We start from the raw sequence: 14313 nt of genomic DNA on the forward strand, positions 1-14313 counted from the left end.
ATGTACTTGATGCACCTGGAAACCACACATTCACATCTCCTTATGTGTTGTCATTAGGGTCCCACAGCACTTGGACTTTCATGCAAAGTGTACAGAACTGCTTGGTGTTGTGTACACAAATACTGACAGGCAGCTAAAACCTATAAAATATGCCCTTGTTAGGTCATTGCACAAACCACTATATTTATGTAGGTTTATAACAGCTCACAATGAGCAGGTTTAGACACAACAGTCAAACACTCACACGTACAGGCAAATGATCACTAAATCTAAAATATCTTGTGCTGGACTACGTGGGAGGAAGCCAAAGCAGCGTGAAAAAGTAAGACTTTGCAAATGCTGCTGGAGTTAACCAGCAGACTTAAACTCTCATACTTCTGCACAACTGTGCCACCCTGAAAACAAAACAGCATCTTTAAAGATGGGTGGGAGTGGTGGGAGTTTACCTATCATCATATTGTGTGGATTGACTCCACAGCTTTTGACATGCACTAATTGTTCCTATTTCTCTCTGCAAGTCAGTGCATACAAAAATATGTGTAATTGAAAATACATAATAAGAAGATTCTCTATCTCAGGGCTATTAAACAGAAACAAAGGACACCCTATTTTGAGACCCAGAAGGTTTCCAATTTTCCTCCTTTAATATTATATCACAATGCATTCTCACATCCAATATAAGATAATAAATAAAATGCCATATTATTATTGTAGATTATGCCACCAATGCACTAATAAAAAGTAGTTCCAGTTTAATTATAATGCAGTAGAATATTATTCATTTAAAACAAGCCATTTGGGTATTTTCAGTTTATTTTAAATTGCTTTAATTATTTGTACTGATTCACAGTAATGTCATATTTACTAAATAGTGCATTATGTTTGTAAACATGCGGTCAGTGGTTACAGTAACAGTCAGAGCAACATCAGCATCATAGACATAATATTAATATGCTTAATGTTAAAAATGGCTGCCAGGTTGACCAGGTTGGTCTTTTCCCCTCACTATGCAGTGTGACTATTGCCCCAAGCACCTGTTTTTCAGCCAATGAATAGATTCCCATGGCGGTTTAGATTGAAGCAGAAATCAAGACATGTTTATCAACAGATGTGCAGCAGAGTTCGATTGCACCAGGATAAAGTCATCCAAATATTTAGTAAGCTTTGAGAAAACATCTGTGTGTTTGTTACACAGATATCTCAGCAGTATGAAACTCCTAGAACCTAAATACACACGTGCACACAAACATCTGTGGGAATCCCTGATGTCTAGTGGTGTGAACTCCCACAGTATTTTTTTTTTTTTCTGCAGGATGTCAATATAAAAATGTCTCTTATCAAAATTAGACACATCTCTTTCTTCAAAGCTATAACCATGACTGTCCAGTCTCCACAGGGAGACACAGTTCATTCTTTTGGCATACCTTCATATAATTCACTTTATTCTGTTTGTTGTCCAGGGAAGGGTTGACGGCCCATGTCAAGGTAGAGACTGCTCTGTGTGTCGATGTCTTCCTGCCAAAGGTGCACAGGTATGAAATACTGCTTTGAATTTTCAAAATGCCCAGTGCTGATAAGGGTAGACTTTATTGATCCCTGAAACAAAATGTAGTAGTTACAGAAACAAACATTTAGCACGACAAGACAAGTATTTAAAATATAAATAAATACAACTGAATAAAAAGTTGAAAAATATTACATATAAATAAAGATAATACTAAAGAATAAATATTTTGTTCAAATACATGTGCAAGAAATATAAACACTCAGGGCAAGAAAAGGCTGACGGTTATACACTGTGAACACAGTAATGCACAGAGAGTAAAATGGACTAGATGAAAAAATAATATGTGTAATAAAGGTAATCAGGTAATGTCTGTTTTCATAAAATCTGCCTTTTTTTATGCTGTGTAGGGACTTCCAGGTCACCCAGGCCTGCAAGGTCCAAAGGGACTAATGGGACCATGGGGACCTGAGGGCCTACCTGGAGAAAAGGGCAGACAAGGAGCCATGGGAGCATATGGCCCAGAGGGGCCTAAAGGAGACCGTGTTAGTGTTCATGTTTCTGTGCATTTTGTGTAGACGCTAAAACGGTTTTACATTAATGCAACTACAGCTAAACATTATCTACGTTATTACACTTATGTAAAGTGGTGCATTAGCAATATTAAAAGGGTGAGTGTGGGAGTAAGTCATGCAATCTTATCTTGTAATAAATTACATTTTTCTTACATTTCAGGGCAGAACTGGTCTTCCAGGTTTCCGTGGTAACACAGGCACATTAGTAAGTAAACTACTGTTGTTGGATATTAATGTGTAAATCAGACAAACAGCTAACAGAAATAATAGAAGATTCATGATTTTACATTATCTATAACTACTACTTCAGTGCAGTGGTTTGAAGGATGTAGGTGCAATGCCCTCTAGTGGAGGCACAGTGGCAAATACTGTCAGCCAGCCAGTTCTTCTCAGAGTATTGCTCTAGTGATCTTATATAATTATCAGATATTAGTAAAGGGTCACTTTCTTCAGGGCCACCCTGGAGCAGGTGGTGAGCCTGGCTTGCCAGGAGTAGATGGCTGTAATGGCACAAGGGGCCCACCAGGAATCCCTGGTTTACCTGGTTTGGATGGTCTGCATGGGCCACCGGTGAGTAGCACTCTTTCTCCCATGTATCAGTTAACAAACGGTAACATTATCAACTGCACATACTGTACAATAACAATGTACACATCAAAACATCTGCTGATGGCTAATGTGAGCCTTTAATTTGGGTTCTTGTCAGGGATTACTTGGACCTAAAGGAATTAAAGGAGAACCTTTGTATAATGCTGTTCTCCCAGGATTGCCTGTAAGTTTTCCTACATTGCAAAAGTTCAGATTGTTACAGCGTGGGTCTTTATCCACGTGAAAGCTTATTTCTTGTGGTTTTTAGTTTAAATTATTATTTAACAAATGTCTCTGAAAATCACATCTGAATTCCTCATCTTTAACGTTATGTTGCAGGGCGATCGTGGAAGAGATGGAGACCCTGGTCAGCCTGTATGTTTTACTGAGCAATAATTCTGTATATGCTAATAAATGAAGCAGACATTAAATGAGTAAAGTCCTGCTCTGTGTAATTTAAAGTGTCTTTGACATGTCTTTGTGTGATTTTTGAATCAGGGAAGAGTGGGTGACATTGGGCCCAAAGGCAGCATTGGCCCTCGAGGTTTTCCTGGACCTGAGGTTTTTACTTTTCTACTTCTTGCTAAACTACATGACCAATATACCACTTATTAATATACATGTGCATGTGCTTCCATTCAGGGCTTAGAAGGACTTAAAGGTGTGAGAGGGCAACAAGTAAGTAAACTGCCTCAGTCCCTGCCAATGTATGCTCTAACGCAAAGTTGTTGACTGTATAAACATAATCTATGATTCTGTATCTATGATTAACCATTTGATTGTTGTGCAGGGTGACCCTGGAGGATCGCTGGCGGGCGATAAAGGTGAAGATGTAAGCAGCCATTTAGCCTTTGACAGCTATGCCTACATATACAGGTTTTGTGCTGTATGTATACATAAGTACAGATGGATCCATCTTCTCATAACTCTGTATTTCAGGGTGAACAGGGCCCACCTGGTCCACAAGGACCAGAAGAAGTCATAGAATGGCCTCCAGAAATTCTTCCGCCCAAAGGGTACAAGGTAAAGAGAGGAGCTCTGATCTGTACTAATACATGACAGCCGATTTTGAACTTATTTTAACTGCATGTTTTTACGCTTCTCAGGGAAACAGAGGACTTCCTGGACCATGTGGACCAAAGGGCATCAGTGTGAGTTTTTTGTCTGTTCACCTACAACTTTATTTGAGAGAAATAGAATATAAAACTTGTCATTTTATTTTCCTTTAGGGTGGTAGAGGAGATTCCTTTATTCAAGCAATAAAAGGAGAGCAAGGAATCCCAGGGTTTCCTGGTGTCCGGGTAGGTTACATAAACATGTATAAACTGACACATTTAAATGATACATTTCTGCTAATATTTTTAATTTCTAGGGTCCTCCAGGATATCCTGGCAGGGCTGGATCAGTAGGACCTGAGGTATTCTTGTTATATGATATAAATAAACTTTCATACATATATATTTTAACCATGTTGTTAGGTTTAATAAATTGAGATAATTTCAGGGTTTTCCTGGTGACATTGGACTTCCTGGTCTTATCGGAAGAAAGGGAGAGAAGGTGAGCTTTGTTGTTAACATCAGTAGAATCTGCATCATTAGGTACAAAGACAGATTTCTGAAAATCATTCATTTTGTTTGCAGTACATCGCTTTTTACTACATGCTTTTTGGCTTGTTTGCTAGAGATTTGTTCCTCTTACAATCTGTAAATATAGCCTTCTGGTGTCACTTTTGCTGTATAACACCTTACAGTAGTCTATTTATGACTGTGTTTTTCACACATAACAGGGTTATCCAGGAGATCTAGGTCTCCCAGGTCCTGTGTACTTTCAAAATGGAAGTGATGCTAGAGGTGAGATTACAGCAGCAACTCCTGATAACACTGTTGTAGGAATTTGAAATATAACAACACCTTTTTTTCTTCAAATTCAGGTTTCAGCAGTGTTTGATACATTATTTGTTTGTAAATTGATGGTTACAGTTCTCATACTCTCTTTAGGAAGTAGCTAATTATTATACTCCTGTTCGATGTCTACATGTTTCAGGTCCTAAAGGTGACCGTGGATATCCAGGAACTCCTGGAATTCCAGGGGACCCTGGGTATCAGGGCATTCCAGGACCTCCTGGCCAACCTGGGTTAAATGGTCAGAGTTTTTCTTTGCATTTAAATTATTACATTACTTTTGATTGTGTTATGTATAAACACAGTATGTCATATCATACCCAGTCTAGAGTGCAACCTGACAGCCACTCTTTCCACCATTAGTGGAACTATGTTTGTATAGTTTATATAGTATAGTATATAGGGATTTGTGTGTCACATAATCTCTCACACTTTTCTAGAGGGGCAGGGGGCGACTGGTAAACGAGGTCTCACTGGTCCCAAGGGCAACAAGGGAGAACCAGGAAGGTATAACAATGGCATTATCAATCCATATCCCGGACCTAAGGGAAGTAAAGGAACCCCAGGTCGTAGAGGTGTCAGTGGCCCTCCAGGTCCTCCAGGTATACATTTCTGTGCTCATTGTATCATACACATCACAAAAGTTTTTTTTATTTTAACACAATGAAGACTTACCTTTTATTTTATGTTTGTGTCTCTTTTTGTGTATGTATGGTATGGCATCTATGATGGAATCTTATTAGGTTGCGGAGGTGGGTTTCTGATTATTTCCAATCTCAATCATTTGTACTTCATATTGTATTCAAATTACTTGCAGATATTTGAATTTAGCAAATGATTGATTCTACAGACTACTACTGTGAGCCTGGATACCCAGGTGATTCTGGTGATCCTGGACCAAAAGGAGTCCCTGGAAACAAAGGAATTAAAGGAATTAAAGGTGATCAATTAACTGTTGTACTTTTGTGTATTTGTGTTTTAGATGATGAACACTGAGAAATGCCAAGATTCCCACAGTAGTATTTGAGACAAGAATATGCCATCTGAAGTAACTTTTGAAGTAGTGTGTTTCTGAAGGCTTGAAGGTTTTTGAAAGAATGCAAGAGTGAAGTTGCATGCTGCTGTTGCTTTATTGTACTACATTTTTTGTCATCTCCACCTCCTGTAGGTTGTCCAGGAGAATGTGAATGCAGGTCTGGTAAGGGAAGTGTGGGGCTCCCAGGACCACCAGGTTATCCAGGCCCTCCAGGATTACCTGGAACTCAAGGATATAAGGGGGATCCAGGACTGCCAGGGGATGATGGACCAGGAGGACCAGAAGTAAGAGCCACAGGGCTGAAATTATAATAATCATATAATGAAATGACATTTCCTAAATTTAGAGGGTTGAGGTGAGGCAACTGGACTTGTAGAGTTTTCTTAAATACATTTTGCTTCTCCTCCAAGCAGCTCCATTAGAACTGATGTCACTGCCTCGCTTTAACCCTTTGAATGAAAATGACCTAGATGACTGAGAATCCTCATCAATATGACAAAAAAATAAAGCAAATAAAACTCTCTTATTTGCCATGACCCCAAATTCCTAACTTTCTATTCTTGCAGGGCTTTCGAGGACATTCTGGTTCAAAGGGACAAAAGGGTGAGAAAGGAGACTCTTTCGTGGTAGGCATTAAAGGTAAGCACTCCTTAAAACCATTATATCTATACAAGTAATATTTTGCCTTATTCTGTTACTCACATTCAATAACACTATGGTAAACACACTGTATTCTGTACATACTACATACAGTTGACTCTAAAAGACAAAAGCAATACTTCTCTGTAAATAGGCTTGTGTTTGCAAATGATCAAATTTATGTACATGGCATTTCTCAAAGCTCGTCTTTTAGCTTCATATCTGTTGTTGTTGAAGGTGCTAAGGGTGACTTAGGAACCCCTGGTTATTCTGGACCTCCTGGAGGAACAGGTAGGCCAGGACCAGGTGGCCCTCCAGGCCCTGTGGGAGACCCTGGACCACCGGTTAGTGTAGTCTTTCATTTTAATAGAACAAATGGTAGTTGGTTAATTACAAATGACAAGATTCCATTTTTAACTAAGATTATAGAATTTTGCATGTTTTTGCAGGGAGCAAGGTATTCAGGATTACCTGGTCCCAAAGGTCACCCAGGTATTCATGGACACAAAGGATTTCCAGGGTCTGTAGGTCCCCCAGGTCCTGGTATTCCTGGCCCTAAAGGGACAACTGGATCTAAAGGAGACCCAGGTTATCCTGGCATTCCAGGACTTCCTGGACGACCGGGCCCTCCAGGTCAGGCCTCACTTTGTGCTCACACACCAATTCCTGCATTAAGCAAAGTCTTGGGCTCAAAAGACATATTTATGTTACAAGGTGAAACAGAGAAATGCTGTCACGAAGAGGACATTGGCCCACCTGGTCCTAAGGGTCAGCCAGGTTTTCCAGGTAACTCTGTTAGGCATCTGCTTGCTAGAAATTTGTAAGCAATATTCTCAGTAACCTTACTTGGTTGATCACACTGAGTTATATGTAATACATTAACAGGAACTTTACATTTAACAATTTTGTTTGCCCTTACAGGTATTCCAGGTGAACCAGGAGGAGATGGTCTCCCGGGTACTCCGGGTTACCCTGGCCCTAAAGGTATAAAAGGTGATGATGGTGATACTAGAGAGATTGGACCTCCAGGTAAGGGCTTGTTAATTATTGCCAAATAAAAAACAAAATAGTTCAAGCTTGTGGATCATCAACAATCAAATATTCAGTTAAAACTTCAGCAATAAATGTATGTGGTTGTTTGTTTATTTATTTTTTTTATTTAATTTATAAAAAGGTATTCGAGGGATAAATGGGGATCCAGGTGACCCCGGTAATAGTGGAATTAGTCTGGATGGCCCTCAAGGCTTCCCTGGGTCACCTGGAAACCGAGGGAGAAAGGGTGCACCAGGAGAGGTCCTCTCTGCCAGGCCTGGTACTCCTGGCCCAGCTGGCTTCCCTGGAGCTTTGGGGAAGGTCGGACCTCCTGGAATTCCTGGAAGCCCAGGATCACCTGGTAAGGTCTCTTTATGATTTACGTCACCACTAATTTAGATTTTGGTCAAAGTGGCCTGCATAGCAAAAAAAAAATATTTATACACTGCTCATTATTTCTGTACATTAATATTAGTTTATCATTGGTGTTTTGGAATTACAGGCTTGCAAGGCCCAAATGGACCACTGGGCCGTAAAGGTGAGCTAGGGGACCATGGTGATCCTGGGATCCCTGGTCCCCCAGGCCTGCCCTGTACGGATTATGTAGGTCTACCAGGACCTCCAGGACCTCCGGGAAACCCTGGACCCAAGGGCATAACAGGTAAGCTAACTAAAGCAGCACACAAAATACCATGTAGCCATTGATGTTCTCATTCCTATTCATTATATATACATCCCTATATATATATATATATATATATATATATATATATATATATATATATATATATATATATATATATATATATATATATATATATTGTCACTTCGGTTGTACATAGTGTTCTTTGGTGTGATATTTTGATTACTTATTTATTAGGCCTTTTGTTTTTTTGTTTCGTTGCACCTCATATTACTTGAAATTGCCTGCCTGTCTTGTTTCAAGCATTTCATTGCTCTGATGACCCCGCTGTTAATACTGTGCATATGACAAATAAACCTCTTGTACAAATAAACCATTGTAACTTTGAATCTAGAATCTAAATGTTCGTCTTATTATTTTGTTTTGCATAGGCTACTTGGGTCAGAAAGGTGTGAAGGGAGATGCAGGTCCACCTGGTCCTGGACCGAAGGGTCAGAAAGGTTTTCCTGGTATTCCTGGTGCACCAGGCTCTGATGGACCAAGAGGCAACAGTGGACCCCCAGGAGAATCTGGTCCTGATGGCTGGCCTGGGCAGAAAGGTCGAGACTGTGTTGCTAAGAAACTATCTTTTCATTTTTATCATTCAAAATCATTAAACTCTATTATAAGAGCTATTTCTTACAACAATAACCTTTCATTGATTTCATCTAAGGTGAAAAGGGTTACCCTGGCAGGCCTGGGTTCAGAGGTTTACCTGGCCCTCCTGGACCTCCAGGACCAAGAGGTAAAAAGGGAGACAGAGGCTTTGATGGTCGCCTAGGTGACACAGGATATCCAGGACAGCCGGGTATCAAAGGTAGCTATTATTTGCAATTGCTAACAATTGTGTTGTTGCATTGCACTCTTAGTGTTGGTAATGTTGATTAATCAAAACAGTGATTAATCACAAGTGCAGTTTCACCTCAACTCTCAACTCTGGTATGTAGGTGAACGTGGACTCCCAGGATTGCCAGGACCTTCGAGGATTTCAAATGTAACAAAAGGCCTACCAGGACCTCCAGGGGGAAAGGGACCACCAGGCAATCCAGGAATTGAAGGCAATGGAGCTTTACCTTTTAAAAAAATGATTCACATTCATCATTCATTATTATTATTATTATTATTATTATTATTATTATTATTATTATTATTATTATTATTATTATTATTATTATTATTGTTGTTGTTATATGTATTTTTGCATATTTTTAAAGAAATTATGATATCACCTACAGGCTTAAAGGGTGAAAAGGGCACCCTAGGTGATCCAGGTCTTGATGGATGGCCTGGTCCACAAGGATATAAGGGCATTCCTGGCACTCCAGGCAGGGCAGAAAGACCAGGGATTCCTGGCCTCCCTGGAATTAAAGGTTTCCCTGGTGAAAGGGGATATCCTGGGAATGATGGAGATCCGGTATATTTAATTGATTTTTATCACTGCCTATGTTCTATCTGCCTGCACATACCAAGAAACCCTAAAACAGCTGGCACTTGAGATGCATTTAGTAAATCCTAAAAAACAAATAAACTACAATTGCAATTACACACAAGCATATCACTTCTGCCAAATCTAGTTGTCAGTTGTACACAGCCAATTACATCAACATTTGTACTACTGTTCAGGTTTTTGATTAGTCTCAGAAGGGTTATACTAACTTTATACATTTGAAAAAAGGTTTTAAATTTGTATAATGTGTAGAAAGTCTTAAGATGCCACAATTTTTGAATGTATCCATGCATGTTACAGGGCAATCCAGGACTGCCGGGCCGCACAGGTATCCCCGGGCAACCAGGTTTCTATGGTCCTAAGGGTACGTAAGATTGGCGAATGTGTTTTAATGGGGAAAATATATCTACATTTGCTTTGATAAGTAATAATTCTTGTCAAATATATTTTAGGTGATCAAGGGCCATCCTATGGACAACCTGGTCCACCCGGACCTAAAGGTTTGCCAGGGGAGGATGGGCCCAGTGGTGAGTTAAGAAAATGACACTATTACCTCTTAACTTATCATGAAGGATCAATATATCTTTGTTAGACTTGTCAAGTTTTTTTGACTACATACAGAATAATATTTATAATCAATCGATTTATAATATACATTTTTTTTCTCTAGCACCAAGGGGGTTTCCAGGAGATCCAGGTGACCCAGGACCCAGTGGAAGGCCAGGGCAACCTGGACAGCCAGGCACTCTCGGAGAACCAGGAAGACCAGGAGGACCAGGTGATTTCCAGTAAACATTTGGATAGAGAAGTAAAGTTTTACCATTTGATCTTGGGAATGCTGATTCGCCATCAGAGAGTACCCATTGGCACCTTAGCCTTCAATAGAATATATGTAGAGTGGCAATTACTTACTTGGTAATTTGGACATCTGTTCATTTCCCCCAAGTAATTAGGATTTTGTGCTGCTATAGGCTTTCCTGGACCTCATGGCCCACGAGGTAGTCCAGGTTTTCCAGGTCCTGCAGGGGACCCCGGAGGTGTGGGACCTCCAGGCCCACCTGGCCCATATGGACCCACAGGTACTATCATAGTGTTCATTTTCTTTGTTTTATTAGATAAGCGGGGAACACATTTACCAAGCACACACTGTATTTATATTGCCATGCATTGGCTTGATTTCTGTTTTTAAATGTGCAAAAGACCAGCTGTGCATAAGATGTAGGCAAAACTGCAAGAAAATGGAGAAAATTATCTTCTCTCTCCTCTTGTGTTGTAATTTTACATTAGGGCCCCCTGGACCACCAGGTCTAGATGGATTGGATGGCCTTCCAGGTCCAAAAGGTGTTAAAGGAGCACGTGGTAAGGCATTTTAAATTAACCATGAATTTTTAGTTGTGTCTGTTTTGAATGTGTGATTTCAATAAAAAGTCCTTTAAGTTTTGTGTCGTCTGAACTTTACATTACCGGTTGTTACACTCATAATCAGAGTTTGTTGTTAGAGTCATTACTTTTACCCCATGCATGCAAATGTGAGTTGTACTATATTTTACAGTTGTATGTCACTTTTAATCCAGGCCTAGAACTCCCAGGTCATCCAGGACCAGATGGTTTTCCTGGTGTCAAAGGTGAAAGGGGGCTTCCAGGGCCACCAGGAACTAGCTATCAAGGGCCAAAAGGTCCAAGGGGCCTACCTGGAGACACAGGTATTATCTATCTATTATAATTAGTGCAATTACTTCACCTCTATATATGGGAAAATATATTGAGGTGAAGTAATTGTACTACTAACTACTACTAAAAGTGTTTAAATTAAAAAAAGAATAATTTTTCCACTTCCTTAAAAACAATACATTTTTAAGAAAAACAAATCACCTAAAGAGCAAATTTGAAATAATCAAAAATATGTATCACCTACATATTGTGTTTTGTAGTTTGTTTTTCCTACATTTTTCTACAATTTTTTCCTTTAGGTCCTCTAGGCCCCCGAGGTGATCCTGGTTACCCTGGCAACAAATGCCTGACACCTTTGCCTGGATCCCGTGGAGATGGAGGATATGAAGGACCCCCTGGACCCCCAGGTGTGTGGATATGTTCATCTGTTTGTCTTTCTTTCTTGATATGTCATGTCTGTATGTATCTGTATCTGTTCATGTCTAAAATCTTATGTTTTTAAGGCCCTCCTGGAGAACCTGGGGAACCAGGTGGCACTTTTCTTTCCAAAGGAGACCAAGGACCAAATGGTCCTGCTGGATTACCAGGCCGTAAGGGAAACAGGGGACTCCCAGGACCCCCTGGGCAGCTGAGCAACCTAGGGCCTAGAGGATCAAAAGGTTCATTACAGAGCAAGATCATCACCATCAGCATTATTTTTTTTACCCTGCTACAATCCACTAAAAATTGACTTCACCTTAACAGGTGATCCAGGCCCTGTTGGTCCAAGGGGTCGTCCTGGGCCTCAAGGTTTGACTGGTGTCCCTGGACCCCAAGGCCAAAAAGGACAACCTGGCCCAGTTGGTAATAGGGGTGAGTGTACTCTAGCTAACAAAGAAAACTTTTTTTTGTTTCACAATCATCAGAAATAAATACTGTACAGTAAAACTGGTAATAACTGGTATTGTGTTTTTTTTCAGGTGTCCACGGTCCACCTGGTGACTCCATCACTGTACGTCCAGGGGTGCCTCCCGATGGACCTCCAGGACCAATTGGTCTACCAGGAGCTGTGGGGTTCACAGGTGATAACGGTCCTCCAGGGACTCCAGGACGTAAAGGTAAGTAAGTCAAATATTATACCTTCTGTGTTTTGTGTTTTTTTATCCACTGTTGCCTGTGTCTGTCTTTACACACTTGCTTTTACCTGTACATTTCAGGAGAAAAGGGTCCTGTTGGATCTGTGGGCCCTCTTGGGAGACCAGGTCCTCCTGGTCATGATGGTCCAGTTGGGGACCCAGGTGATGTTGGTCAGACAGGATTTACTGGACCTCAAGGTGAATAAGCAAATGAAGTAATTTACCGCAAAGACTGTGTGCACCACTGAAGTTATGCTCTCCAACTTCCAGGTATCCCTGGTCCACCTGGTGATCAGGGTGCACCAGGCCATCGGGGGGCACTTAGGTCTGGCTTCTTACTAGTAATTCACAGCCAGTCAGTTAGTGTGCCTCAGTGCCCTGATGGCAGCAGCCAGCTTTGGGTGGGCTACAGTCTTATTTACCTGGAAGGGCAAGAAAAAGCTCACACACAAGACCTGGGTAAGTGACCTGGGATTATTTTTTTCACCATCTTGAAATTATTATCTCAAATGTCTATCTCTGTTTTTTAATCACCTTTTTCTATAGGCCGTCCTGGCTCCTGCCTTCGTGTTTTCTCCACCATGCCTTTCTCTTACTGTAACAAAGCTGCTTGTCACTACTCTAGTCGCAATGACAAATCGTACTGGCTCTCAACCACTGCTCCCATACCAATGATGCCACTCTTTGGCCCAGAAATTATTGCCCACATCAGCCGCTGTGTGGTATGTGAGACATTTTCTCCTCCAGTGGCTTTTCACAGTCAGGATTATACAGTCCCTCCATGCCCACCTGGCTGGAGGAGTTTGTGGACGGGGTACTCTTTCCTTCTGGTAAGTGAAGTAAGCATAATTAAAGGCATGTAATCCATATACTGTGCTCTCCACTCATTGTGTACCTGTTGCCTTCATGTCATCAGCACACAGGGGCGGGCGGTGAGGGTGGTGGTCAGTCATTGACTTCTTCTGGTAGCTGCTTGAAAGATTTCCGAACTCACCCCTTCATTGAGTGCCAAGGAGCGCGGGGTTCCTGTCAGTACTTTGCCAACCTCTACAGCTTTTGGCTGACTACTGTGAGTCCCACAGAGCAGTTTATCGCCGCAAAGCCTGGAACTATCAAAGCAGCGGACCAACAGAGACACAAGGCCAGCCAGTGTAATGTCTGTCGTAGAGAACAATAAAGTGCCTCTCGTTGCTCTCAGTTGTAACCTTTATTCATTTTTAAGTTTTTTCAAGCCAGTCCGTTTATAAAAATGTAAGTAAAACTACCGCTCAGGGTCATGGACACTTTCTATGTGATGTATGGCTACAAAAAATGCTTACAGTTTACACTACCTTATTAACTGTCAGTATTTTGAAATGCTAGTGTGTGTTTTTGATCACATTAGCAAAAATAGAGTATATTATTCATAATTATAGTTGTTGATGTCAAATCACCTGTATGTATGAATCATTGTAATTTTGTTAGCTTTTTCTTTGCCTTTTTCTTTTCAAATTTGCCCTAGCACTTAATCAACTGAGATTAAGCCTTGCCACACAGTTGCTTTTTTGCATCCTCAAAGTGGTCCGTGAAAGATTGTTCGCTTAATTGGCCCAAAATTTCCTGGTGTGCAAAAGCACCTATAAAGTTTCACATTGTGGAAATCGCTAAAAGGGTCTTCAACCTGATTGGCCAAGAAGATGGTGTTATTTATTTTTTCTATTGTGTTTTCAACTAGAGCTGAAATTCTAACTGCATCATCTCTTGGGGTAAAATTTAGAAGAGCATTTTGTCCTCAATTAAAAAGTTTTAAGACTGTAAGACTATTCTGTAAGACTATGAGTCACACAGAGTTCAGCACATGCAAACAAAAAAAATACAAAACAATCCCAAGACAGGAGGAAAAATGAAACATTTTCACAGGATGCTGTTTTTTTCCATAGCCGGTTTCAAGTTCATATTTATTTATTTCTCTCAACAGAACCCAAGTGACAATCAGAATACAGTACTTTTTTCCTCAAACATATTTTTTCCTTTTCTTTTTTTTATTACGCAAAACAAGAGAACACTCAGTGCAATAAGACAGAGGACTGACAGTGCGGTGCTCTCTCTACCTTTTCACAGTGCACGTTTATACACACAAAGAA

General features: G+C 40.5%; 2 protein-coding genes and 1 long non-coding RNA gene across 3 annotated transcripts; all 3 read left to right on the forward strand.

Annotated features, from left to right (window-relative positions):
• Nucleotides 1–1491: 1491 nt before the first annotated feature.
• LOC114449661 (collagen alpha-4(IV) chain-like) lies at nt 1492–9205 on the forward strand. The gene is made up of 29 exons (XM_028427479.1): nt 1492–1532; nt 1915–2049; nt 2240–2284; nt 2533–2649; nt 2786–2851; nt 3007–3042; nt 3166–3228; nt 3310–3345; nt 3458–3499; nt 3607–3690; nt 3774–3818; nt 3897–3968; nt 4454–4517; nt 4711–4809; nt 5009–5170; nt 5312–5320; nt 5419–5508; nt 5737–5888; nt 6171–6243; nt 6481–6587; nt 6693–6876; nt 6958–7029; nt 7165–7272; nt 7418–7636; nt 7778–7936; nt 8350–8517; nt 8631–8774; nt 8905–9015; nt 9201–9205. Exons 2-29 carry the CDS (start codon nt 1957–1959, stop codon nt 9203–9205), a joined length of 2625 nt encoding a protein of 874 aa, XP_028283280.1. The 5' UTR covers nt 1492–1532; nt 1915–1956.
• LOC114450318 (uncharacterized) lies at nt 3322–3690 on the forward strand. Its single transcript, XR_003672073.1, has 3 exons — nt 3322–3345; nt 3458–3499; nt 3607–3690. It is a non-coding gene; the product is annotated as an uncharacterized LOC114450318 (long non-coding RNA).
• Nucleotides 9206–9234: 29 nt separating the features above from the next.
• Nucleotides 9235–13423, forward strand: LOC114449663 (collagen alpha-4(IV) chain-like). The gene is made up of 15 exons (XM_028427481.1): nt 9235–9371; nt 9705–9768; nt 9857–9931; nt 10075–10192; nt 10376–10483; nt 10692–10763; nt 10979–11107; nt 11375–11482; nt 11579–11734; nt 11820–11927; nt 12035–12172; nt 12272–12388; nt 12461–12649; nt 12737–13020; nt 13107–13423. Exons 1-15 carry the CDS (start codon nt 9235–9237, stop codon nt 13365–13367), a joined length of 2064 nt encoding a protein of 687 aa, XP_028283282.1. The 3' UTR covers nt 13368–13423.
• The last annotated feature ends 890 nt before the right edge of the window (nt 13424–14313 follow it).

The sequence above is a fragment of the Parambassis ranga genome, chromosome 17, assembly GCF_900634625.1.
Source record: "Parambassis ranga chromosome 17, fParRan2.1, whole genome shotgun sequence".
Taxonomy (NCBI): domain Eukaryota; kingdom Metazoa; phylum Chordata; class Actinopteri; family Ambassidae; genus Parambassis; species Parambassis ranga.